This window comes from Trichogramma pretiosum, unplaced genomic scaffold (genome assembly GCF_000599845.2).
Source record: "Trichogramma pretiosum strain Unisexual culture from Peru unplaced genomic scaffold, Tpre_2.0 scaffold130, whole genome shotgun sequence".
NCBI classification, from domain to species: domain Eukaryota; kingdom Metazoa; phylum Arthropoda; class Insecta; order Hymenoptera; family Trichogrammatidae; genus Trichogramma; species Trichogramma pretiosum.
Genome location: NW_019640806.1, coordinates 222,269 through 246,503, shown reverse-complemented (window position 1 = coordinate 246,503; position 24,235 = coordinate 222,269). Strand labels below are relative to the sequence as shown.

At 37.8% G+C, this 24,235-nt stretch overlaps 2 protein-coding genes across 3 annotated transcripts; one reads left to right on the top strand and one right to left on the bottom strand.

Annotated features, from left to right (window-relative positions):
- Positions 1–639: 639 nt before the first annotated feature.
- LOC106648036 (uncharacterized protein DDB_G0287625) lies at positions 640–24,030 on the bottom strand. Of its 2 annotated transcripts, none has more exons than XM_023460214.1 (13): positions 23,750–24,030; positions 23,542–23,666; positions 23,332–23,464; positions 22,912–23,167; positions 22,551–22,666; positions 7,245–7,675; positions 3,924–4,341; positions 3,432–3,820; positions 2,881–3,268; positions 2,465–2,726; positions 2,193–2,378; positions 1,984–2,121; positions 640–1,907 (listed from the first exon to the last, which is right to left on the bottom strand). In XM_023460214.1, the coding sequence occupies exons 1-13, from the start codon at positions 24,013–24,015 to the stop codon at positions 1,677–1,679; spliced, it is 3,339 nt and encodes a 1,112-aa protein (XP_023315982.1). In that variant the 5' UTR covers positions 24,016–24,030; the 3' UTR covers positions 640–1,676. The 2 variants fall into 2 exon arrangements, with proteins under 2 accessions (XP_023315982.1, XP_023315985.1); XM_023460217.1 differs by having other exon boundaries at positions 7,275–7,675.
- LOC106648038 (prolyl 3-hydroxylase OGFOD1) lies at positions 19,369–21,494 on the top strand. The gene has a single exon (XM_014364683.2). It carries the CDS (start codon positions 19,825–19,827, stop codon positions 21,403–21,405), a length of 1,581 nt encoding a protein of 526 aa, XP_014220169.1. The 5' UTR covers positions 19,369–19,824; the 3' UTR covers positions 21,406–21,494.
- Positions 24,031–24,235: the final 205 nt, after the last annotated feature.

Below are 24,235 nucleotides of genomic sequence, written 5' to 3'. Positions count from 1 at the left end.
TCTCTATCTCAGGAGAGCAAAGCTCTATGAAATTTTGTAATACGACAACGACGAATTTGTCATCGATATTAAAACTTATTGAACAACTATTAAATCTATAATTTTTCATTGAAGACCATAAACATAACAAAAATATTGAAAGAAAGACATTACAATTTTCAAATATTATGGTTGTTAATAATTATTATTAAAGAAAATTGGGTAAACTAGTATAAAATATTTTTGATCCATAAAATAAAAACAACTGCCCTTTAATTAAAACATTTTAATTGAGCTTCATAATTTAAAAATGATGGATTTAAATCAAATATGACATTTACAAAAAGTGAAACCAATGCTATAGCACTTGAATTTTTTTCAACGTTTATTACTTGCCTAAATTTTTTATTTTCTGCCACGTTTATCGGGCAATTTATTTTTAGGAGGAGAAATTATAACAATTAAAATAAGAGAGATTATAAGAATGAGTTTAATTTTTTTTTGTAAAAAAATTAATACCGCAAGAAATAGTAACATAATTTTGAATTTTTTATTATAGTTACCAGATTTTATGAACCTAGACTGAAGCGCCGGATAACACAAAATAGCGTTTTATGTTTAGTTATACAAGTTAATAAATCAAAATAAGCTTTTGAAAAGTCAGTTTTGAGTGAATACAAACTTTAATTCGACAAGTTGAGCATTAATCATTCGTACATTGTTATTTCTCAGCCCATATGTACAATTTGAAATTTATTCACACATTCATATAACATAGATTAAGATATAATTATGAATCTTAATTTGCGTATAAAACTTATACACGGGTCAACTTTCTAAGGGACTATTTATGTTTGTCTTGGTTAAATATAACTAGTATACATTATTATAAAAATGATGCAAATAACATGCAATCGCTAAACAACGAATGAGTATTGCAATTTCATTACATGTCAAAAATAAGAATTTTTGTATCTACAGTAACATCTAAAATGGTCAATATTACAATTCATCATTCATTACAAAAGAAATAATAATATTAATAGGAATCCATCCAATTTGGCAATTACATGAAACAAAGATTATAATAAATTTGTCAAATGCCATTGGAATGAATATTTACAATTGCAATGCACCGTGTAATTTATCATTTTTGATAAAACAGTATCTTTAATTTGATAAACTTCCTAGAAATTTATAATTATTCACAATGGTGTTAAAATATTATTGATAATTATTAAGGTTACAAATTTTATCGACTTGAAAAAAATGCAAAACTCTTTTACAACAATATTTCCACGTCAGGGACGTGATGAGTTTATTACGAAAAAATAATAGTCAACATTCATTTCATCTAACATAATAAAAGATGACTTTTAATCTATCAAAAATATATGTATTTAGTTTGATTTTATCTGTTAAAACCAATACTGAGAAAAATTTAGAATTTCCAAGATACTAAGGTATATTTTTCAAAAAGATTTGCGAAGTAAAAGTTTATTATTAAAAACTTCTCTTTACTCGCATTTGAACCATCAATAGTTCAAAATTTATTTATACCGATCGGTTTGTAGTTTTAAAAAATCTAAAGCAAACATAATTTGAAAATAATTTCGTATCATTCAATTAATTCTATTAAGTGAGAGTTCTTGAAGTGTTTCATGACTTAGAAAATTTACATACATAAATGATTATTGTTACGACTCAGGGACGAAAATTTCCACATTTTCCGCGTTATTTGTGTTTAAGGATCGCATGGCGCGTCTTTTTTCTTCAATTAGTTGTCGACGAGTTTGATCCCGAGTTTCTCGGGCTTTGCGAGCTGAGGCACTGGCACTTGACTTACTTTTTGATGCGGGCGTTTGGTACCGACGCTTCGTATTCCCATTTAGGGGTGTGGCGGGGATAGGTTTTATTTCTGGAACAATCTATACCAAAGAGAATTAGTAAAGCCAGAAGAGTATTAGTATTTTAGAAAATGCTAATCAAACTCCCACCACTTACCTCTTTCCACTGAGCTTGTCTCGATTGTTCAAGTAGCTTGAACATTTCATGAACTTGAACAACTTGTAGAGAAACCATGTCCCAGAATCCTGCTAAATCTTCGCTAGTAGTTGGAAATTCTTCACCGGGTTCTTGATTCTGAAAATAAAAAAAACGTTTAAAATATAAGAAAAACTATCACAAAAAACTTGTTATATAGCATCACGTACAATATTTTTTTGGCAAAGTCCTTCAAACTGTTTCATTTTTTGAGTTGCTAACAGTCTAGCTTTTCCAGCAGCAGATCGTAATTTCCCAGCTGCTTCTTCGGGAAGCTCCGTTTCTGTATTACTATCAAGTTCTTTTTCAGCACTTTCTGCTAATGAAATTAATCTATCACGTTCCATATTCAAGAGCTAAAACAAAAAATACAATTATATTCAATACATTAAAAATTTATTAGTTGAAAAAAAAATACTTTTAAAGCATTCAATTAACTTACATTCATAAAATAATGGCCATCTTTGACAGGTACATTTTTTTCAAAATTATCGTCTTTTACGCAGATACTAGAACTTTCAGCTATTTCTGCAGCAGGCAAAACAACTTTTGGAGCTGCAGGTAGCTGGTCTGTATTCTGCATGCTGTTTGTCATCACAGAGATTGATTTCTCATTTTGCATGATGTCTGCAGGAGCTGCAACTTTCTCAGGCGTTCCTTTGGTACTAACTTTTTTGGTTTCTGTATTTTCTGCTACTGAAAGTCTGTTAAAAATTAAAGCAATAAGTCAATAGTTTCAAAACTAAGAAATATTAATTGATTTAACCGCAATTAATTTAACAATTACACAGAATCAAGAAAATGTGTAGATGTTGAATAATGCCATTGGAAATTTCTTCAATTAAGTACAAAAATTACCTTTTGAGAGGTTTTATAATTTGTTCTGTTCCGTCCGTTGCTTTACGTGGACTAACAACGGGTAGCTGAGCTCGAAATTCCGGTCGCAAATGGCGGAGAACGGGCAAAGTTCTCAGTGATTCTTCATCATTTGCTTCTTCTACCAAATTGTTGTTGTTACTTTTATTACTGGAATTATTTGAAACGTCGCTGGTGTTTAATCGAGGACTTCCGGTACTGCTTCGCTTGAAGAAGAAACCTTGAGCTAAAGCACCAGGCCCATAAAGACGTTCAACTCGTTGTTGAATGAAAGATTTCTCGCTGCCCGACGAGCAGTTGAGCATTCCGTAGTCGCCATCGGAAGATCCATTCAGTATGCTAGAATCGTTGAACGATGCATTATGTGATCCTGAAAAAGTATGCATTCATTTTATCGAACATTCGTTTAGTTGTGGACAAATATTTTTGAATTATAAAATAAAAAACTGTGTCAATTTATGTTATAAAACAATTTTCAATTTTTTCGGAAAAAGTTTGATTCATTAGCACATGCAACAGATGTGAGAACTTACCATTTTTTACTGGCAATTTTGGTGAAGAGCTGGTTACAGAAGAGAAAGATGCGTTTTGTTGGTTATAGGCGTGAACGCGCGAAGCCACGGGACTGTTTATACGTTTCTTAGGTGAATTCGAACAAACGGGATTGTACGAATCGATCGAGTGATTCAAATTACTGAGTCCTCGGTCGACCTCAGAGTAACCTTCCTCAACGTGTTGCGTTCGCGTCGTGCTTGTGCCACTGTTCGTGATGGTGGTGGTCGTCGTTTCGAGCTTGTATTTGCTTTCGCGGACTCCGTTGCTAAAACCATTGTGCTGGTTGCGATCCATTGCTAATGGAGATATCGACTTGTTCCCGCTTACTGTTAAATAACTTTGATGGCTGTACAGATTCTCGTGCGGCCTGTAATTGACAATGTCAAGTTTTTACGTTGATTCAAAAATTGGAAAAAGTTTTAAAGCAGACAAATATTTCACTGCTTTTTCAATAAAGAGTACATGTATACCTGGAGTCGCGAGTGATAAGCCTCGAAGCGCCTGGACTCGCGTCCCTGGAGCGAAAACCCTCGCGCAATTTACTGTCGTAGCACGTGATGTTGGTGTAACCGTTGATGCTGCAGGCCAAGCCCAAATAACTCGGCTTCTTTGACGTCGTCAGCTGCTGATCACCGTCCACCAGGTCGTCTGGCTGCTCTTGCTGAATATGGCCGTTTGACTGCTGCTCGTTTTTCGCGTGACCATTGCTCAATGCCGATTGGCCCCTTGTATCGCTGTTGTTGTTATTGCTGCTTCGGTTATTGTCACTGGCGTTGCCGTTGATGATATTGTTGTTGGCGTTGTTTTGATTGCTGTTGGCCCGGTCGCCGTTGCACGATAAGCTCAGGCTGTGCAAAGTTTTTTCCGATAAAGAACCCGCTGTTATCTCTGCAAATAAACAAATTATTTCACTTCTTGCTTCTCGAGCTTTTGCAAATACATAAACGATATGAGTGAACGAGTCTTCCGCGTGTAATCAAACTGATGCTGTGAGGTACAAATATAAATGTAACATGACAGGCGTGCTTTTACACGCAAAGTAAAATAATTGAAAAACGATCAGAAGGAATAAAAAAAACAAAGTTGAGAGCAAATTCACCAGAGCTCGTGATTCATCTCGCTCTACGCGAATAACCAACATAAATTAATTCAAATAAAAGACAAGGCATCTCTGTAGAAGTTTCAAAGCCATAACTTGACATAACAGCTCCTGTGAAAGCTTCATTGAGATCTAGCGCACAAAACTGCACACATTTTTCCATACAAACGAATAAAATTTTGTTCACTCACAAAATATCCATAACCATTCCACAAGCACAAGCGTAGAGATAAGGCGAGGCACGGAAAAAGCAACATTTACGTAGAGAAACGGTCTACACTTGTAATTGATTCATTTGGAGTAAGCCTGCTTCGCGCTGGTTCGCGACTGGACTCGATTTAATCTCGACGACGATCGTTGTCTGACGAGTGCAGTCGCCTAACTAGCCGCTTTTAGACTTCGCGTGAGCTTTTCTCGAGCGCGAAGGAAGTGAAAACGGAGCGAATAGGGCGGCAGTGCAGCGTCTCGTTGAAAGACGCTGAAGCAACTGCGAAAGAGAGAAAGAGAGAGAGAGAGAGAGAGAGAGAAAGAGAAAAAAAATTTCAAGATGATAGGGAAAGAAAGAAGAATAAAAAGACAAGGAAGAAAGAGAAGACGGTGAAATACATGTGCGAGTGCGCCAAGCTGCAGCAGGCGCACAGTGAGAGTGAGGAATGGCAAAGTGCAAGTGATGAATTTATGTAAATTCTGCAGCTGGTCCCTTTAAAAATGTCGCCCTGCCCCGTCTGCCTTTACGGAAATAGCTGCGGCTCTGGGCACGAAGCGCAGCCGAGCGACTGCCGAGAAAGGGTAAGATCCGCGTCGAGAGGCATCGCAGCGCAAATCGCAACGACTCCACGAGTAATGTAGCATTGCTCAGACGCGGAGTTTATTTGTTTTTTGTCGCGCGCCGAGAAAGAGATGATTCGGCTAGGCCTGACAGCTGGGCCCGCACGATACATTATTGTCGCGGCCTGCGAAATAAGCGGCTCCGATGCGTGACCAAGACAACGTCGTAATTCAACGAGACGTAATTGTAATTCGAGCGCGTACTTGCGACTTATTTATCGATGCAACGAAGAAATAGAGAAATAGTCGCGCGTTCTTTCAGTGAATTAGAAGGAGAAGGCGGTCGCTCGAAGACGCAATCGTATAAAAACAATAGTACAACGAACGTCGAATGTGCATTCGTGCAAATTCTTCGAGGCACGTGTAAGCCGCGGCCGCAGCGATTCGGCACTCGGATCGCGACACAGATGCATGCGTTTTTAGTCGCAGAACTCGCTTCGCAACATACCTCTTTGTACCAAGTATACAGGAAAATATCGATTTGGCGAGTTGAATCGCACGTGCCGAAGCAGGCCAGGCCACGGGCTTGATTGCAGACTCGGAGAATCGAGAGCACAGGACACGGGCCAGCACTATATGGCAGCACTATGCGGTGGTAGCACTATGGTCGCGTCTCCCGAGCCACGAGCCGATCGTGCCTCCAACTCTAGGCCTTGTATAACGTATACAAGTATAAGACGAGGTAAAAGGAAAAGGACGAAAGGACGGAGCTGGAGGTCTCTTGGAGCGATGGACTCGAGACGCGGAACGCGCTGTATTATGAACTCGTGGCTCGTCGAGGCTCGAGCGGCCGAAGCGACTGAATCATTGGTGCGCGAGCGAGCGAGCACTGCGTAAAATCCTCCGAGCACACTCGGCTATAGACACGCGCACAAGAAAACGAATAATGTGCTGCTGCTGCTTCTCTTTCTCCGTGTTTCGCAGAGCGAGTAGCTGTAAAGTCCGTAGTCTGCAGTCCGTGTCTCCCACAGCTGCTCGATGCAATGCGTGCGCAGGCTCCGCGCGCGAATATATGCCCGACCGCCGAGCCGACTACTATACCAGAGAATCGCGTGTTTGGAGTCCTCCTATGTATGTACCTCTGTATATTCTCTGCTGCCCGTCTGTGTGTGTGTGTATATATACGTACTGTGTGTGAGCCTACGTGCCGCAGTATGAGCGCGTCTCTATATACCATAAGCATTTCCTATATAGACGAACGTGCGCGCGGATAGGGCAATGTTGTACGCCGCGAGAAACCTACCGAGAGTCTATATAACACAGAGTATAACAGACCGCAAAGAGGATCGACCGACGATCCATGTGTTGCACACTTTTTCCTTCAAAGTCACGCATCGATGTATCGACTACCTCTCGCTCAACTAAATCTTGCACTCTCGGACATTCCCAGCCAACGTCCAATCAACATTCCATATTTTTACACCAACTTTCATCAAACATCTCATCTCTGGCTCTTACAACAAAAATATCGACGACTGATCGAGTTTTTATCGTTATTCCTACATCGTTGACTTGATTTAGTGACTGATCGATCGAGGCTAAAAGTACCCGAATTACAATCGCATCCGCACTTCTCACTGAACTTGCTCGAGTTGATAAACAAAGTCATTTTCCGACACCAATATCATCGGCCGACACTGCAAAGTTCATTTGATAAGCTTCGTTATTATCTCCTAATTTTCTACATATTTAGCTTAAAGCTTAATCGACAAGCTTATTTAATTTCAACGAATCGGCAAATAAAAGTATAATGATAATCAAAGTAAAATAAATATATTATATTATATGTATAAATTAAAAACTAAATGGGTGCATAAAATGAACGATGGCGCGGGTGCATTACAGTGATACATTACAGTATCACCTTTATTGTCATGATGATGTTGATGCGAACCTGATCGCTCGGAGGCCGATTTCTCAACGTCGAGGCTGCAGCTACCGATGCTCTCTTGACTCGTCATCTTGCGATGCGCACTTTTATCGCTCTTATTCTTGCGGTTACGGTTGTTGGTGGTGTTGGTGTTGTTGTTATTGCTTTTGTTGGCGATAATTTTCTTGGCTTGCGACGAGGCCACCTCTTTGGCTGCCTGATGCGGCGGCGGCGGTGACGGCTGCTGCACCGAGTCGGGATCGAGTCTCTGATAATTCAGAGGTTGAACCGCCAGCGAGTGGGGCCTCGAGCGCCTGGCCCCGCTTCCGTTGCCGCAACTGACTAGGCGAGACTCGGGGGGCGTCAGAAGGCCCGCCACCTCCGATCGATTCAGCTCCTCCGGCGAGGCCCTCTCTTCGTGCACACTGCAGCAACCCATCAACAACCAAACATGTTTCGAATCATCAATTTTTTTCGCAACATAATTTTCAGAGCTATCTATCTATAGTGTTACAATCAATGATTGTTCTCAATTGGCTCCTCTACTTTTTGTTTTGTAAATGTTAATGCGTTTATGATCAAACAAATGCATACTTCAAGCGTTTCCATTCAAAATTGCTTTGTATTGTTACTGTATAGAAGCTCATTCATCTGCACACTCAAATAGCTCGATTCTAGTATTGATAACATGATTGATTTTTGCTTAAAATAGCGTTCATTTCTCGGCAACGATCGGCCTTTAAACCATTGCGATTTTTATCGTTAATATTTGAACAGAGAATTACTTAGCGTTAGTCGAAAGTTTAAGTTAAAAGTTATGAGATAATGTACGATTGAAAATGCCTGATTATGTACACGCGTTCTTCGGAAACAATGAAAAAAATTATTGAAAACTTAGCATGGTTAATATTGTGCCAACTCGAGTTGAAAGGCGAAATGAAAAATCCACGCTTAAATAGCACGCGCCAGCCGAAAATAAATCCGGCTGGATTACACCCGAGCGAAGAACAAATAAACTATTTCCATCTCTATATATGAGCCTATGAGCAATGTCAAGTGGACTTACAGGTTTCTCGTCTCGGCTTACATCGCGCTCATGAAGTAAGCTGCCACTTATCAAAAGTTTTTACATGGGAGGCTAAACGAACCACATCTAATAGAGCTAATGGAGTATTAATCACGAAGGACGATGCACTTAATTTAAAACCAAGCAGATGATACGAGACTGTGAGAGGGCTGGCTATCGCATGCTTCCATTATTCTTTACAATTAACGAGTACTCCCTTACGATTTGACAGATTGATGAAAATTCACGTACTTAATTATGATTATTTGGAGTCTCGGAATACATACATGAAATTGTTTACATTTTTGTGTAAACTCGCGATGTAATACGGAATTAGATTACATATAATGTATCGCAAAACAGTATCAGTTGCTTGTGAATAAGCAGACTAAAATAAATCGATTGGAGGAATTCGTAAAACTCGCGCGAGAATACATTTCATCTATAAAAAAACATATTACTATAAGCGAAACAAATTTTTATGAAATTAGTAATTTATGATCAAAATTCATTTATTAATACACTGATAGTGGTAGAGGTGCATTTGCGATATGGCAAACTTTGTATTCAAATTTCTAACTGGGACTATACTGAGCGCTTATAACTTAACTTTTATTTCATGTTTAACGCGTTGTTGACAATTATTTATAAGCTTATAATTAATACGCGATTTTCTTAAGTCACGGCAATCATTGCAATTTGCTTTTTAAAAATGAGATCACTATTACTAGATCTTAACGATCAATACGAAAAGTAGGTTATTTCAAAATTCTCTAAAAGCAGGCAATTTTAAATTTTTGATGGAAAGTAGGCTATTTAAGATTTTACGACGAAAAATATCATGTTAGGGTCGCTTCAACAAGAAATGGTATAATTAAAATTAATAAACTATGGACTTTATTGAGCTAATTTATGCATTGGTGCTAAGCAATAAGTGTAAGTTTAAAGATTTTTTTACAAATGAATCGTAATTACTGTTTAGTTTAGTAATTGTACCAATTTTAAATAACCTACTTTTCGTATTCATCATAGTTTTTAAGTCTAATCTGAATTACACTACTTATTCTCTTAAGTGTCATTTTAAGATATTGATAAGATAAGGTGCATATTTCACATGCAACATTTTTGATATCATTATCGATTACTACAGAGATTTACTACTACTTTTGTTTAACGTGCTAAATAAAAATATTGTACATATGTAAAATAATACGAGAATTCTAAAAATATCAAATTTGTGATGAGGGGATTTAAAATTATAATAAGAAGCTACTTCGTGTATATGATTAATATTATTTCTTACTTAAAAAATATAAAACGTTTGTTTATATTAATTTAATTCACATTACACATCGCGTGCAAGAGATAAAAATATATATTTGTAAACTTTTTGAAAGTGAAGAAATCTAATTGATTTAAAATTGTTTGATACGAAAATCTCCAACATGTTATTATACGTACGAAGAGATGAAATAATTATGAATTACAATATTATTCATAGCGTAAGAAGCTTGAAAAAAAAACGATTTTCAACCAAGTCAATGGCAATGATATTCGCATGGAAAACATTTCTTTTGAGCATAAAGCAAGATGACTTAAAAAATGCACGATTCAGAAGATTCGTGTCTACGGTAAGTTTTCGAAAGCACACTCGTGAAAATTCTCCAAACACAAACAAGATAATAACGAATGAATTTGTTAAGAAAGGCAAATAGAACGTTGATGCATGTACCTTCGCCGCCAATGTTTCCAAACAGAAAATTTGGACAATTTCTTGGGTAAGGTGTTATCGGGCTTTCGCCGATTTACCGTGTAGGTGCCGCTCTCGATCAGAGGCATTCTGGTTGATGTTTCGAGCAACTGACTGATTGAGCCCGCACTAGCCTAGTCTCACGGGTAATAAATGTAACTTATTTATACGAGCTCGTGGCCGAGCTCACTGCACAATGTACACACGTTCGTAATCGATTCTAGTAAACGACTGGCGCTGATGACTTCTCGATTGATCAGCAGAGAGCCGCTAAATGCCGCTGATGACGATGGCGTGTCGGTGGCTATACTCTGCACGTATATACACCTTATACGCGAGTCGTCTATTTTCGTGCCCATACGTTTGGTCGGTATGCGTGATGGGACGTGCGCGAGCGCTTGAATTGCTCGCTATATCGCTGCCGATTGCGAAAAGATTAAACGAGCATTCGATCGAGCACGTGCCCGATATTTCAATATTTTATTACACACGTTCGACGTTTTTCATTTTTCTCACTTCTATTGTATGGGTGTGACCGTCGAGCGCAGATAGCGATGTAAGGAGCGACGATTCTTACAGACGTCAGCGATAAATCATTTGACGCATCCGTCGTGTATGCTAAGAGATGCTGAACGACGACCATCCAGACCTTGATACTACTGAGGGTGAGGCTCTCGATTAACAGTCGATGTACATTTTTATATTTTCTCTGGAACAGCGCTATCTTTTCAACTCTTTGATTGCACTGACAAAGAAATATTTTCACACAAAGATCGCCAAACGCAGCAAATGATGACGCGAAAAATGTAGTAGTATTTTATGTTTCGGTTAAAAAGCAAGAACAAAGTAATGTCACAGCGATATTCTTAAATGTAAATAACCCGACGCGTGCCAACTTGTAAATTTACCTCTTGAAAAAAACTAGCGACATGCTTAGCTTCGAAAAATTCCGTTTGTTTTTTTGTAAATTTTTAAACTCCATAGAACGAATGTGAATTTTCACGCCGACACCTAAATTAGCTATACTACTTTTAGATTACTTGAGTAATCTGGGGAAAAATGTAAAAACGTTTCTGAAATGGCGAAACAGCCTCACTTTTACTTCATTTTCGAGATTCAATCGGTAAAGGCTCGAATGGTTTTATTTTCACATGCAGCATGGAGAGTCACAGCATGAAGCGAGTAGCAAAAATAAATAGCGACAAAGGGCAAAAAAAAAGGCTCGAGCCGCGCGAGGAGAGATGCGAGAGGAAACACGTGAAGGTGTCGCGATCACGCGCGCGCGCACATTCCGCAATAAGTCGCGACTGACTAAAGACGGCTGCGACGACTCTGCTCCGTTTTTCCTTCCACCGTCTTTTGCTGGATTATAATACTCGAATACTAGACGCTGCAGCGCAACATCCGTCGTCGTCGTCGTCAGTCGGCGGTGGCGACGACGCACATTTACGTACGTATTTTCGGATCGCTCGACTTGACCCCTCTTTCACTAGCCCTCGACTAATATCTCCTAAGAGCCTTTGCGCTCCAACATTTCTCGGTTGGCGTAATATCACTTTTTCGAGAAGCGGAAGCGAGCTATCTCGAAATCAAATATTTTCAGCTTTGAAGCACCGAAATGAAAACACTATCACGTGTGCAGATATGGCACGCGTCTTCGACGGGGAAACCGTCCATCAGTTTTTATAACGACAGCATTCATATAGCAATGGTACTCTCGATAGGGCAATTCAAAATTCATCTTCGTGATTCATTAATAACGATTCAAAAAAGTATGTTCATACAACAATAATGATTTCTTCGGCTGGTAAAAGTTACGTATTAGAATGCCACAGTAACATCATTAATAATAATTATAACATAATTATGATCCATTTATATGATTACTGTTCATGGGAGCGTTGAGAATATGACGTGGACAGCGGTAAATTCTCATGCAAAGTTATGCGGCAAGTGGCGTCGATGTTGTGCGCAGTGCACAATGAGATGTCAGCAAGTTAACGACCCCAAGGTTCTATAACTGCACCCAATCCGTTACAAGTACACTTTCGCGTGCTATTTCATCGATCGCGTGCGCCATGAATTCGCGATAACTTAAAAATATTTGCATATACTATAAGCGAATTGTAAAATTTTCGAGCTATTCAAAAAACGTGACCTTTAGCCTTTTTTTTTAAATTCGACTGCATGAAAATGTAAGAATTTCACTTATTTTCAAAATTTGATGATATTCACATAATGGGCTCAAATCTAAGACCATATTATTACTTAAAATATAATAAAAAAACCCTAAATAAAAAAGATGATTTACATCTTAGAACAATTCATTTACGCGCATATGCTTAGAAACTCATATTTAATATCAATAATGTTTATAATTTTAAGCACCGATAAATAAATAGAAAATACTGATTTATCTCGAGTATATGTATAAATTCGTGAGAGCAGTAATGTTTGGCGCCCTGTTCTAAGGTAAGTGACATCGCGTGAACTCGCAAATTTCTATTTATAAGTAAGAAAATAAAGCAACGTGACATTTAAACCTTGCACGCGAGTGTTCTTCCTTTATTCTCAATTTTCTCGTTATATTTATCTTTGAATTTGAATTCATTAAATTTTATTCGTGCATTTCTCGGGCAAAGTCTAAAAGCCCGAGTAATATTGTCTTTTTTTAGCTGCAGAGCGAAAAAGTGAAAACTCGAAGTAATTTGAAGCGAAAATTGAAAAAGACTGCCAAAGTTTCTGCTAACGGTTGAGCAACAAAGATGGATAGCGCATACTTATGTGCATAACTTTAAAATGCATAGGTTTCAGATACAAAGGCAACGGTTTGTGGTTGCAAGCTATAGCAAAAAAGCGAAAGAGACACAGATCAGGCGGAGGTTTATAAATCAGTGGCCGCGGCTACTGGTGTATCCTTAGTAGACAGCGCAATAAGGTAGAAATGCAGTGGTGCACGCGAGCAAACGACTATATTTCATGCGAGAGAGAGAGCGAGTAGGTTGAATCTTCGATTGGTGCTGTTGCTGCTGCAACTTTGCACGAGCTTTCGGAGAGAGCGTGGGCCCGAACGATAACTGCGAGTCATTTATGGTGCATGTGCATTTGCGTGCGTCACTCTCTGAAAAGCCAACGACACTTTTTCCAAAATGCGTGGATGTTATTTAGGCTGAGTACGCTTACGATGCAGATGCCAATTAAAATTAAGTAACAATCCTGCCGAATATGATACGAACATCATGGCCCGATTCACCAAAGTTCAAGCTGATTAGACAAGAAGAAGTTTATTTTAATATTATTTTTTGAAAAAAATTAGATTTCTGGAACGCAGCGAACTACAGGCATATCATTGTGAAGACTGCGTTCGATGGAAGTGAAACTTTCAAGGATGTGAAATGATATTGCGCTTGTCGATTGCAAGTATACCACGTACAATTTATACAGGTGTATGGATCTCGAGCACAGCTAGTTCTAGAGGTAAGCCGATCGTCGTGTATGATTTCGTTCGAGCGTAAACAATTGCTGGACAGGCAGGGAATTTGATTTAAAGACATACACCTTTCACGACTTTACGCATCCTGTACGTTTTCCAATTGATTCAGTACAATAATATTAATTTTCAGTGAACTCATTAGAGATGAATTAATCTAAGAAGAGCATTGTTTTTATCCATTACGTCAAAACATAATTAACAACTATGGCCAAAAATTGTTTTAAATAAAGTGAGAACTTGTAAAGATTGAAGTGCCGATCTACGTCAAAATTGCAATGTAGTACATAATGATAGGTTCAAAAAACATGCAATTATTTAATTTTCATAAGATGTATCTTTCTTATCATTTTTATATCCAAATTGTAATCTTTTCTTTGAAAAAACAATTATTCGTGTAGACAACTTTTACTTCGACTTTTCTATGGTGAGCCGAACTTTTTATTTAAGCCAATTGTTTTTACAAGCTAAAATTTTTCATGAAATAATAAGTAAGAACATTTGATCAAGGCTATTTGCAGGAAAAATGGTTAAAAGTATACATTTAAACTACATTTAATATTTATTATTGCAAGAGACATGCTATGAGCAATTTAAAATGAAAAAAGTAGTGCATCATGAAGTTTTAATATAATATAATAATTGGTGATAGCTTAATTGTTAATAATGTGTAAATCCGTTTATTCCCAAGTGTACTTTTTGTCGATTTGGTTTAAAAAAAATATGATCTTTCTAAATGCTAATCAAAACAAATCGACTATAAAATGTTCACTCGAGGAGAATGGATTGATGTTGTAGATGATGGTCAATTTTGTTCTCCGAGATTGCAGTAGGAATTTTTTCATTTTTATTAAAACTATTTTTGAAAGAGCAGAAAAAATTCATACTTGGATTGCAGAAATATTCAGTCCCTAGTCAGATATATTTAATATCGAAAATAAAAGAATTTCTGAAAAAGTATGAGCGACAAAGAAGTATAGTTATTAAGTAACTTGGATGTAAATAACTCGGAGTTAATTTATCGCGTGAGTCGAAAGCTTTGATCGACCTTTGCACCCATTAGTAAGGAGCTGTAAATGCGACACAGAGGAAAAGAGAATCAGAGAGTAAAGCACGAAGTAAAAAGCAGCTCTAAGGTCTGCTTTACGCGAGAGTATTAGCCTATTGTAATTGTTTTGATACACGCGCCGGTAATTGCGTAACGATTTATATCCTTATTGGGCGACGCGTTGAAAATTATCTACTTCATTGGCGAGTCGTCGGTATCCTTTTTATATGCACAATATTTATGTTCATTACGTATCACGGATAAGCAGTTGAACTAGTGTTGCCAATACCCGGTTAACTGCAAACAGGTTGAGCAAGAATCAGACGGCGCGACTCTCAGCGGAGATACACGGCACGCACGTGTATGCATGCGTTAGGGGCTAGGTACACAGCGACCGGACAAACTGCCAAGGAACCACCTCGTCGTTGTTAACATTTTTCATCGGCTCTTTTCTGGCCGATGTATGGAATCGAGTAACGTATAGATATACATGAGGAAGTTTATAAGCTGTGAGTTACTTGGATCCCTGGCACCGACTCGATACCGCGATACCGTTAGCGTGTTCCTGCCGCGCTTGACATATTGGATGTTTTTAGTATATACCGTAAGATCGCGGCCGTATATACTTGCTATGTGCAGCTTAGCATTAAAAAATCGTCCAACGATGAGGCACGTTAGTAGCCACACGCCGTTTCTTTATCATTTTATACGTTTTGTCAGGGCAAGTATGGGTATGCGGTACACTTTGTGCGCGTTTCAAAATTTACGGATCCGCGCCGTACTTAAGCACGTCGCAGAACAGCCGATCGTTTCCACACATCCATGTATATACACAACTTTAGCACGAAACCAAAGTCGTAATCGCGCACACAATGCCCGCAAATCATTACTCGACTTTCGCTGCATTTCCGAGAAAATAAATGTCCTGCTTATAATTTATGCTGCGTCAAGCTTACAGAAGATATACTTTGCACTAAAAACTCGTCTCGATTTAACTTTGTCCATGATCCCACGTAGAACAATGAATTCTTTTGTAAAAATGCATTAATGCCCCTCTGTAATTTATTTTAACTATTTTAGATATTAAAAAAAATCAATTTTTCATAAAGAAAACGTTCAAGACACGTTCTTACGAGCGTTTACTAATTTAGCTATGAGGCTATTTTATTAGCCCCTATACATTTATATATTTGATTCGGATACGGCAAGTGGCTTTAAAACTGACGCAACTAAAACAATCTCACGTAAAATTCAGAACAATCAAATGAAATCGGATCCTTAGATTCTTCCATCTAGACTATCTCGTCTGGAAACGATATATTTTTAAACTGCCAAATTTTACTGCCATTAGCGCAGTTCATTGGTGCGTGTCAAGTAGTCAATTAGTCCAGCTTATCAGGATAAGTTTCGCGTGTCGCCTACACGTAAGATATCGATTGTCGTAACAAAATTTCACGTCAGACCAGAAGAACATTCGACTCACGAAAGCACGATATATAATAGCCAGCGACGCAGGCTTTGTTTAGTTGACGACGGACGTCGTCCAAGAAGTGTATACACATAAGTACAACGAACGAATCGATACAGCTCAAACGAGACTCAGACTATATAATACGTATATTATATACATATGCCGACGTAGAACGACCAAACACATGCGCACTGCGATTCACTGCAGTTCTCAACAGTAACGCGAAATATACAACTCGTGAGTAAGTATGCATGTGCACTCGCTTATACAACACAAAAAATTAGAATTCAGTATAGTAGGGGCTAAACCTATACTAAGAAATCTACTTCTGTTATTATTGACATATACACGAATGTAGGGTCAACCCCTACTAAGCTAGAATTACAATTCCAGCAGTTGCAGAGTTCAACTTTAAATAGTGCATATGCTCATACATAATACAAATTAAAGTACATGTAAAATAAAATAATAAGATTTCATAAAATTATTCCTAGTTTTTGTTAAAACGATCGTAAATATTCTTCATTAAATTACCTTACAATTTTCATTAAATTCGAAAACTTTCAAACGGAGGATTTGTATGCAAAAAATCATTTATACTGTAAAAATTTGTTTTTCCTCGTGTTTTCCAAGCCAGAACAATATAAAGCTTTAGTGCTATTGAATGAATATAAATAATTAAATTAGCAGCTCTGATAATGTATAATAACGTGAGTACATGCGTAGCGCTTTGGTATATGGAGGTCCCGTTCAAGTGACCCCTTTTAAATCGTAAATTAGACTTTTTAATTTTCTTATTTGAAATATTCGCGAATGCATTTATTATACATGCACCGTTATGAAACGATCTCTACATGAACACGATGAAAAATGAAGAAGCAAAAGGTTTTAATATTCTATTATCACTTTCTCATAAGCAAAAAAGCTATGATTTTTTTTCTTTTGGTTAAATAATTAATAATATTTGAGAAGTATGATACTTCAAGTAGGAACATATGAAAGTTATACCTATTTTAAAAATATTTCTAACATTATGAAAGTCAACATTTTGCTCAGAGAACATTCAAATTGACATCAAATGGTTTTGTAACTGATGCCACAGTAAAGAATATCACGTATTAATAATTTATGAAATATATTCTATGAAAAATGTCAGTACATTCATGTGGTCCTTTGGGTATAGAATTAAGCAATTAACTTACACTAAAGTACAAAATATTATATTAATTATAGTTTATAATTTTTCAAAGTTTAGTATCAATCAAATCAATTTAATCAAAAATTTTTAATTTTTTGTTCTCATTACTTAAACTTTCTAAACTTTAGTCACTTGAATTCGAACCATAAGAAGAGTAATGATAAATCGCAACGCTATTACTTTCCAGGTATTTTGTATCATAAATTAGTGTAAAACTTGAAATTCAAGCTTAAGCACATGTAAAAATCTTGAATAAATCCCAAATCCTCAATAAATACCTCAATGATAATGTCTACTCAAAGCCCACACATAAATAATAAATAATGTATGAAAGTAGAAAAATAGAAGTAAAGTTGCATCGTAAAATTAGAACGCAAACAAAAACACTTTACTTAAAAAAAAAACGTGTCTTTTATCATTTAACGATTAATAGTTGCCAAATGTATAAATTGAAATTGATCGACAAACGAGCAAGTTCAAAGTATCAAGTATTAGTGAGTGCAATATACTCGGAGAACATCGTCTGTTATGAATGTATAGAACGCACGATGATGTGTATATAGTATGTGGGTGGATATATTGAGACTATGTAAGACTATTGAGTACGATATTACTCATAGGCAAAGAGAAATGCAAATGTTATAGAACGTAGGAAAGTGGAAGTGTTGATGCAGAGGTGATTGAAGAGTGTCATCAAGCAGTTTGAGAAAATAGTTAAAAGATCGAAGGTACTCACATGATGAATTGGATCGTTGTACAATAAACGTGCAAAGTTCGGAGTTGGCGCTTTATTTGACGCACAAGCAAACGAGGAAACGAGCAAGTAACCTGCGAGCTTCGAGAACGTTTATATACCTATATAAATAACGGGTTCTCTCGGTCAGGTGCTATGATAGAGTCTCAAAGTAATACAACAATGAACGAGGACAAAAGCATGGAAACGAGCGGCATTTTAGTCCCTCTGTCATATCTCGTGGGCTGCTGCCATATTGCCGACGACGATGGCTGCGGCGTAACTATTAACTCTGCCAGTCGTAGGGCAGATTGCAAAAATCGTGCGCGAATGTCCTCCAAAAGGCTGCCAATGCGTCGAGTTAAATGTTCGTTGTACGTACAGGTACAACTAGAGACACGAGACACCTGTACACACGTCACAATCACAGACTGGCACAAGTTGGACACTTGGCGAGGAGTCCGAGAGGATACTGTACGGTGTTATGATACGGACGAGCGATTCCGCAACTGCAGGAGACGGCACGAGTAGCGAACGAGTCGCCAAAGAGCCGAGATTCGAAAGCAGACACTCGCTGTGGCGTGAGGCTCGAAACGAATTACTGTCTGCGAGAGCTATACAACACTAGTAGTGAGCTCATGAGCTGTGTCGAGGGCCGAGCAGCAATTCGCATCGGTGCGCCGCGCGAATCGCCAACGCATAGACTATATGCGGATGCTAGATAGTAAGTAGGCTGCCTACTCACTGGCTCACTGTACTCTAGCTGCTAGCTATGGGTCTACGAGGACTAGGTAGGCAGATTGGCATCCGCAAAAGCAAAAGTTATCCTAGACCCGTGTGCCAGGCGTAGCGTTTCGCAAGTGCGCAGCGAATGGTATAAGCTGCTCCCTAGAGGCCATCAAGCCTGGCGACATCTTTCGCCTCCAGCTCCAACTTCGTCGCACTAGCAGACGGGAGTGCGACGCGAGCTTGCTTACCACAAGTTGATTATGACTCACGAGGTTGCACAACAATTTTCCTATAAAAATTCTCTAAAAAATTTGGGTACTCAAAAAATCGATTACTCAACTGAACTGCGAGAAAAAACTCGCTTTTATCAAGTTTATGATTTTCAGCTGAAAATCTTGACAATTTTTTTCTAACGATATTCTGTGTTGAGCGAGAAATTTTAATAATATTTATAAAAAAAGCATTTATTTAATATACATGGTTTTGTGTAGTTTAAAACATTCCACGAAAATAGTTGGTAAATCGCTCAAATAGCAGAAAAAACTTTAATTAATGACTTAATTCAAAACAAGTTTTTAAAATTTTATCTAATATTTCATGTTACGCGCCAAGGTGTTTTAGTTACTTATTTAACGGTAGGTGGCACATTTTGAAAGATAAGAGTCGTCCGCAACTTGGATGTCATGGTTACAGCCGGCATCACTTCGTCGTTACTGTGTATTGCTATATATGTAAAACAGACTCTACATAGTAGATACACGTGAGCGAGTCTAGCAGTCAGCTCATATATATATTACAGAATACAGAATCAGAATTCAAACTTTGTGTGTGTTAGCAAAACTATTACTTGATTGAGTTTTTGTTTATGTTACAAGTGTGTGTGAAACAAAAAGGTAATATTATTCAACAACATTTCTTTACTAAAAAAACGGAGAGACTATTGAACGTCACAAGAATATTTAAGATCATATAGTCCATGTGCTCCAAAATCTAACCTACTTTTGCTTGCATAAGCACATTATCTCAAACGATAGTTCTGTTTCAAAAGAGTTAATTTTTTATTGCTGATTTGGATTAATAAATAAAAAAATGGAGAAAAATAACTGTACCGAAGGTGCACCTGAAGCTAAGAGGAGAAGGTGTCGTATTATATCTGATCATTTTTATGATCCAGACTTTCAAAAAGAAATCTTTTCAAGTTGGAACACTGACAATCCGATAAAAAATGAAAGACTTGAGATTATTACCAAACCCTTCAAAGTTTGCAAAATTTCAAATTTTCTTAATGATACTGATTTTTTGGACCAAATCAAAGCTAGTTTGTTGGATGTCAAAAGTACCAGGCAAGACATTGATTTATTCAAGATGGAACAAACGTCAGATCTTAGCAAAGAAAAAAATGAAAACATTAAAAAATTGTATTCAGCTTTTCAAAATGATGTTGCCGATTGGATTGAAAAAAATACTGCCATTCATCTGAATAAAAAAATTACCATGACTGGATCCTGTTATAATGATACTGATTATCTCATCTGCCATGATGATAGATTAACTGATCGAAGAATTGCATTTATTTTATATTTGAGTAAGGATTGGTCTGCTGAGTTTGGAGGTACTTTAGATTTATTTGATACTGATGAACAAGGTTTACCTAAAAACATTGTTCATTCTATAGTTCCAGAATATAATTCATTAGTATTTTTTGAAGTTACAAACAATTCTTATCATCAAGTATCAGAAATATTAAAACCTAAAGCAAGATGTAGTATAAATGGATGGTTTCATGGATCTGTGGCGGATAGGGCAGAATTTAAGAGACCAGAAGAAATTGTATCTTTCATGGATCCTGAAATGACAGAGTGCGATTTAAGTTCATGGGTTTCCAAAATGTATTTGGATCCTCAAACCATTTGCGACATTCAAGAAGAAGTTGAAAATGACTCTAGCGCTCTTTTAAAAGATTTCATCAGTGACGCTATGTATAAAAAGTTATCTGAAGAAATTCAAGGAAACAGCATCAAATGGAAAATGGTTGGGCCACCAGATGTTCGAAGATATGAGGTTGCAGATGAAGATAGTTTACCAGAAAATTTAGCAAGTTTTATAAAATTAATAAAGTCTGTTACGTTTTGTCAATATCTAAAAAACTTAACTGAACTTGATTTGGTACCTGAAACAGACGAAATGAAACCAAAATTGAACTTTGAACTTCAAAGATGGTCGCATGGTTGTTATACTTTACTAAAAGATGAAAAATCAGAGGAAAAAAATGATAGTCTAGAAGATTCTAATAATGTAATTGAAATAGAATCTAATGAAAATATTTCATCTGACGAAGACGGAGACGGAGAAATAATAACTGCAGACAATATCGATCAATACTTATCGGATTCGGATCATGAAGAACCAGGGACGTCCGGGGAATATGAAGAAGAGAGCGAAAAAGGAGTGCTTGAGGTAATCCTTCAGTTTCACACCGAAAACTTCAAAAGTCAAAGCATTGCTTATGTCGATAAGACGGAAGAGGACGGTACAATTATGGAAATACCCTACAAAGACAATCACTTGTCTCTTGTATACATAACAGGAACTTCTCAGCGGCTTCAAAAATACATGAACCATACCGTTGAAGGTTACACATATTGTCTTATTTGTGCGTATATCGAATAAAACATTTACTTGTAACTATAAAAATCTATTGTTGATGTAAAATAATGCTCAAAGATATCGTTTTACCATGTATATAGTTGTAAATAAAAAAATTTCAGAAATTAAAAAATAATCAAGCACGTAAAATTTTTTAATTCATTTCTACAGCTAATTTGATATTTGAAATATTCGGATACTCATGCAAAAAAGTATTATTTTGTACATAAAAAATATTACGGTAATTTAAATTAATTCATTCGGTCGCTTATTCTCTTTAATATTTAAGAAGTTGAACCAAATTATGTAGCACGAATACAGTATTCCCATCAATTGAAAAAAATAAATGAAAAATACGAGCGTACTTTTATCCGGTGACGAAGGATCGATTCGACGGTTTCAATCAACTAGACTAATTAAAGGTTCATCGAAAATTCTTATCCGATTGAATTTATCGTTGATTCGAGTAACGGAAATTAGTCTCATCGGTTCGTCGTCCGAGTTGTGATTGAACTTCAATTTGAAAATTCGAATCAAGATCTTAAAGAATCATCATATCTCGTGAGTTACTACTAGTTTGACTGTTAATAACAGTCGAGAATAATGCAGTTTCATTTTTTCTCAAATTAAACACAGCACTAATGTTTTACGATTGATTATTGGCATATAAAGCGCATTGAGAAATATATGTTCCAACGTATACTAATGCAAAGTTCATTGCATTTATGTACTTCCTCTCAGTGGACTATGACAGTATAAGTAAGTATCATAAAAGATGCAACAAGGCCGGAAGATAATAAATATGTAGGCTGAGTTGTGTGTGTTTGCGGCTTGCGCATATTTTGTGTGCGAAGGTATAGAGACACACGCGTAAGCTTCCATTGAAGCAGTTCATAAATTGTTTTTCATGAATTTTAATGTCATTTTGGCGACGTATCACATCGCTACTCACTTTAACAAAATATTTCCTTTCATGCTCACAAGAAATTTTGGTAATCACATAGAGATTTAAGAAAGAAAGATAAAATAAACTAGTTATTTCCATAACAGTAAATGGAACATACATACAAAAAACATGTTAGTTTGCAATTGATATGCACAGTAAAAAGTCAAACAGTCAGTCATAGATCAGTACTGAAATAAGTTTTATAAAAATTGCATCGGCTTACGCTTGCTTTGATTGGCCTACATTCGGTTCTTCATTATTTCCCATGCTTGGCTTCGATACCGACTGCTGATTTTTAATATCTTCAGCTGCACTCGTGAGATCGTCGATTGATTCTTTCTGCATCAGTAAAGACAATTTACAATGAAGTAAAGCTTTTGAGAGTACTCATGTCCTGATAAAAGACATGCTCAAGTCTTAGCGTGCATTAAAAATTTGAGCGCGTTGCAAGATATAAGATTTTCCGTGCTCAGTATATGGTAGAAATATTAAAATCACGATCAGTCGAAAACGAGCATATTTGACGAAACTCGATCAAAGCGGCAAAGTAATTGTCTCGATAGATTCAGTCAGAGATCGCTCACCTCAGAATCGAGGGTTTTCTTGCGCAGCTCACTGAGCTCTAGTTCGCGCTCGAAATCAGCATCGATACGGGGACTTTGTAAATTTCGCTTCTGGCTCGGCTCGTCGCATTCCGGCTCGTCGATCGTGTCCGGCTCATCGTCCGTCCTCGAGTACTCGACTTGCAGCCAGGGGCAGATATTCGTCGTTGATCCCTTATTGTTGGTTGGTCGTGGCAAACGAGGCGACAAGCGCCTTAGCAACGACACGAGCTTGGACCTGAACGAACGACACACAAATGATGTTACCGAACGTCACTGCCGCTGAACGTATTATATTTTATTTTTAAAACAAAAATCATCCGATATCGCTATCGCAAAAATTAGCGATTCGTTCAAGAGAAAGCGACGAATTAGATATTTGGGAATGGAGTAAGATATTACTTGGCGTTCGGAGCATTTTTCGACAGCTGCTCGACACTTCGAGACGCCTTGCGAGTGTCCAAGCGAGTAGAGGTCCTATCCAAGCTGCGATTCATTCGCCAATCCAGACTGTTGCTCTGGCGGCCATGAAAAGCTAAAAAGCCAGTAGTAGTCACTGAAACGACCGACCGGTCGCGCTCCGAATGATTGATAAGTGCAGACTCAGCTTACCTTGCTCGTGGTAATTGCCAGCCGCGCTCTTCTGACCGCAGTAAATATTATCGCAGGACTTGGTCGCGAGGCCGCTCGAGTGATGTCCTCGCCGCCTCAGCAGTCTCGACACGGGCCCCAAATTCCTGCAATCAGCGAACAACGTGTGGTGGTGGTCGACCGATGCACTTAACGCACTTAGCGAACAGTCGCAGCTGTATATACGAACTTTTTGTACTTGCGTGAATCGGCGCTCTTGGGGATAATCTCGCGGGACGCTAGTCGCTTGTGGCAAGTAACGGCAGGATGACTGAGTTGGCTGCTCGGCTGCGGCTGTAGCGCTGCCAGCCCGGGGCAGTAGGTGCCGACGCGCACGTGGCTGTAGGCCGCCCGCAGCTGCACGCCGTCGAGGGGCCGAAAGCTCGCGCGCTCGATCGACGGCACTCGAACCACTTCGATCTTGGGACGCGCCTCCCGAGCCTCCTCCGTCGTCATTTTCCACGATTTTATTCAAAGTCTTTTTTTTCGGCCCTTGGAGTATTTCTTTTCATTCACATTATGTCCGCACTGCTGTTCGAATTATTTATTATCAGTCGAGCGCAGCCACACTGATAGACTTTTGTGAGCTGCATTCAGCGCACAGTTACATTTCACATCATTTCACACTAACGCGCAATGGTTGATCGTTAATTTGGCACGAAACTTTCAGTTATCC

Coding starts and splice junctions, on each gene's coding strand:
- LOC106648038 (XM_014364683.2), top strand. CDS start 19,825: ATGGAGAAAAATAACTGTACCGAAGGTGCACCTGAAGCTAAGAGGAGA.
- LOC106648036 (XM_023460214.1), bottom strand. CDS start 24,015: ATGACGACGGAGGAGGCTCGGGAGGCGCGTCCCAAGATCGAAGTGGTT. Junction 7,676..22,550: donor GTAGGCCAATCAAAGCAAGC/GTAAGCCGATGC, acceptor GGGTTGCTGCAG/TGTGCACGAAGAGAGGGCCT. Junction 1,908..1,983: donor GACAAGCTCAGTGGAAAGAG/GTAAGTGGTGGG, acceptor TCTTTGGTATAG/ATTGTTCCAGAAATAAAACC.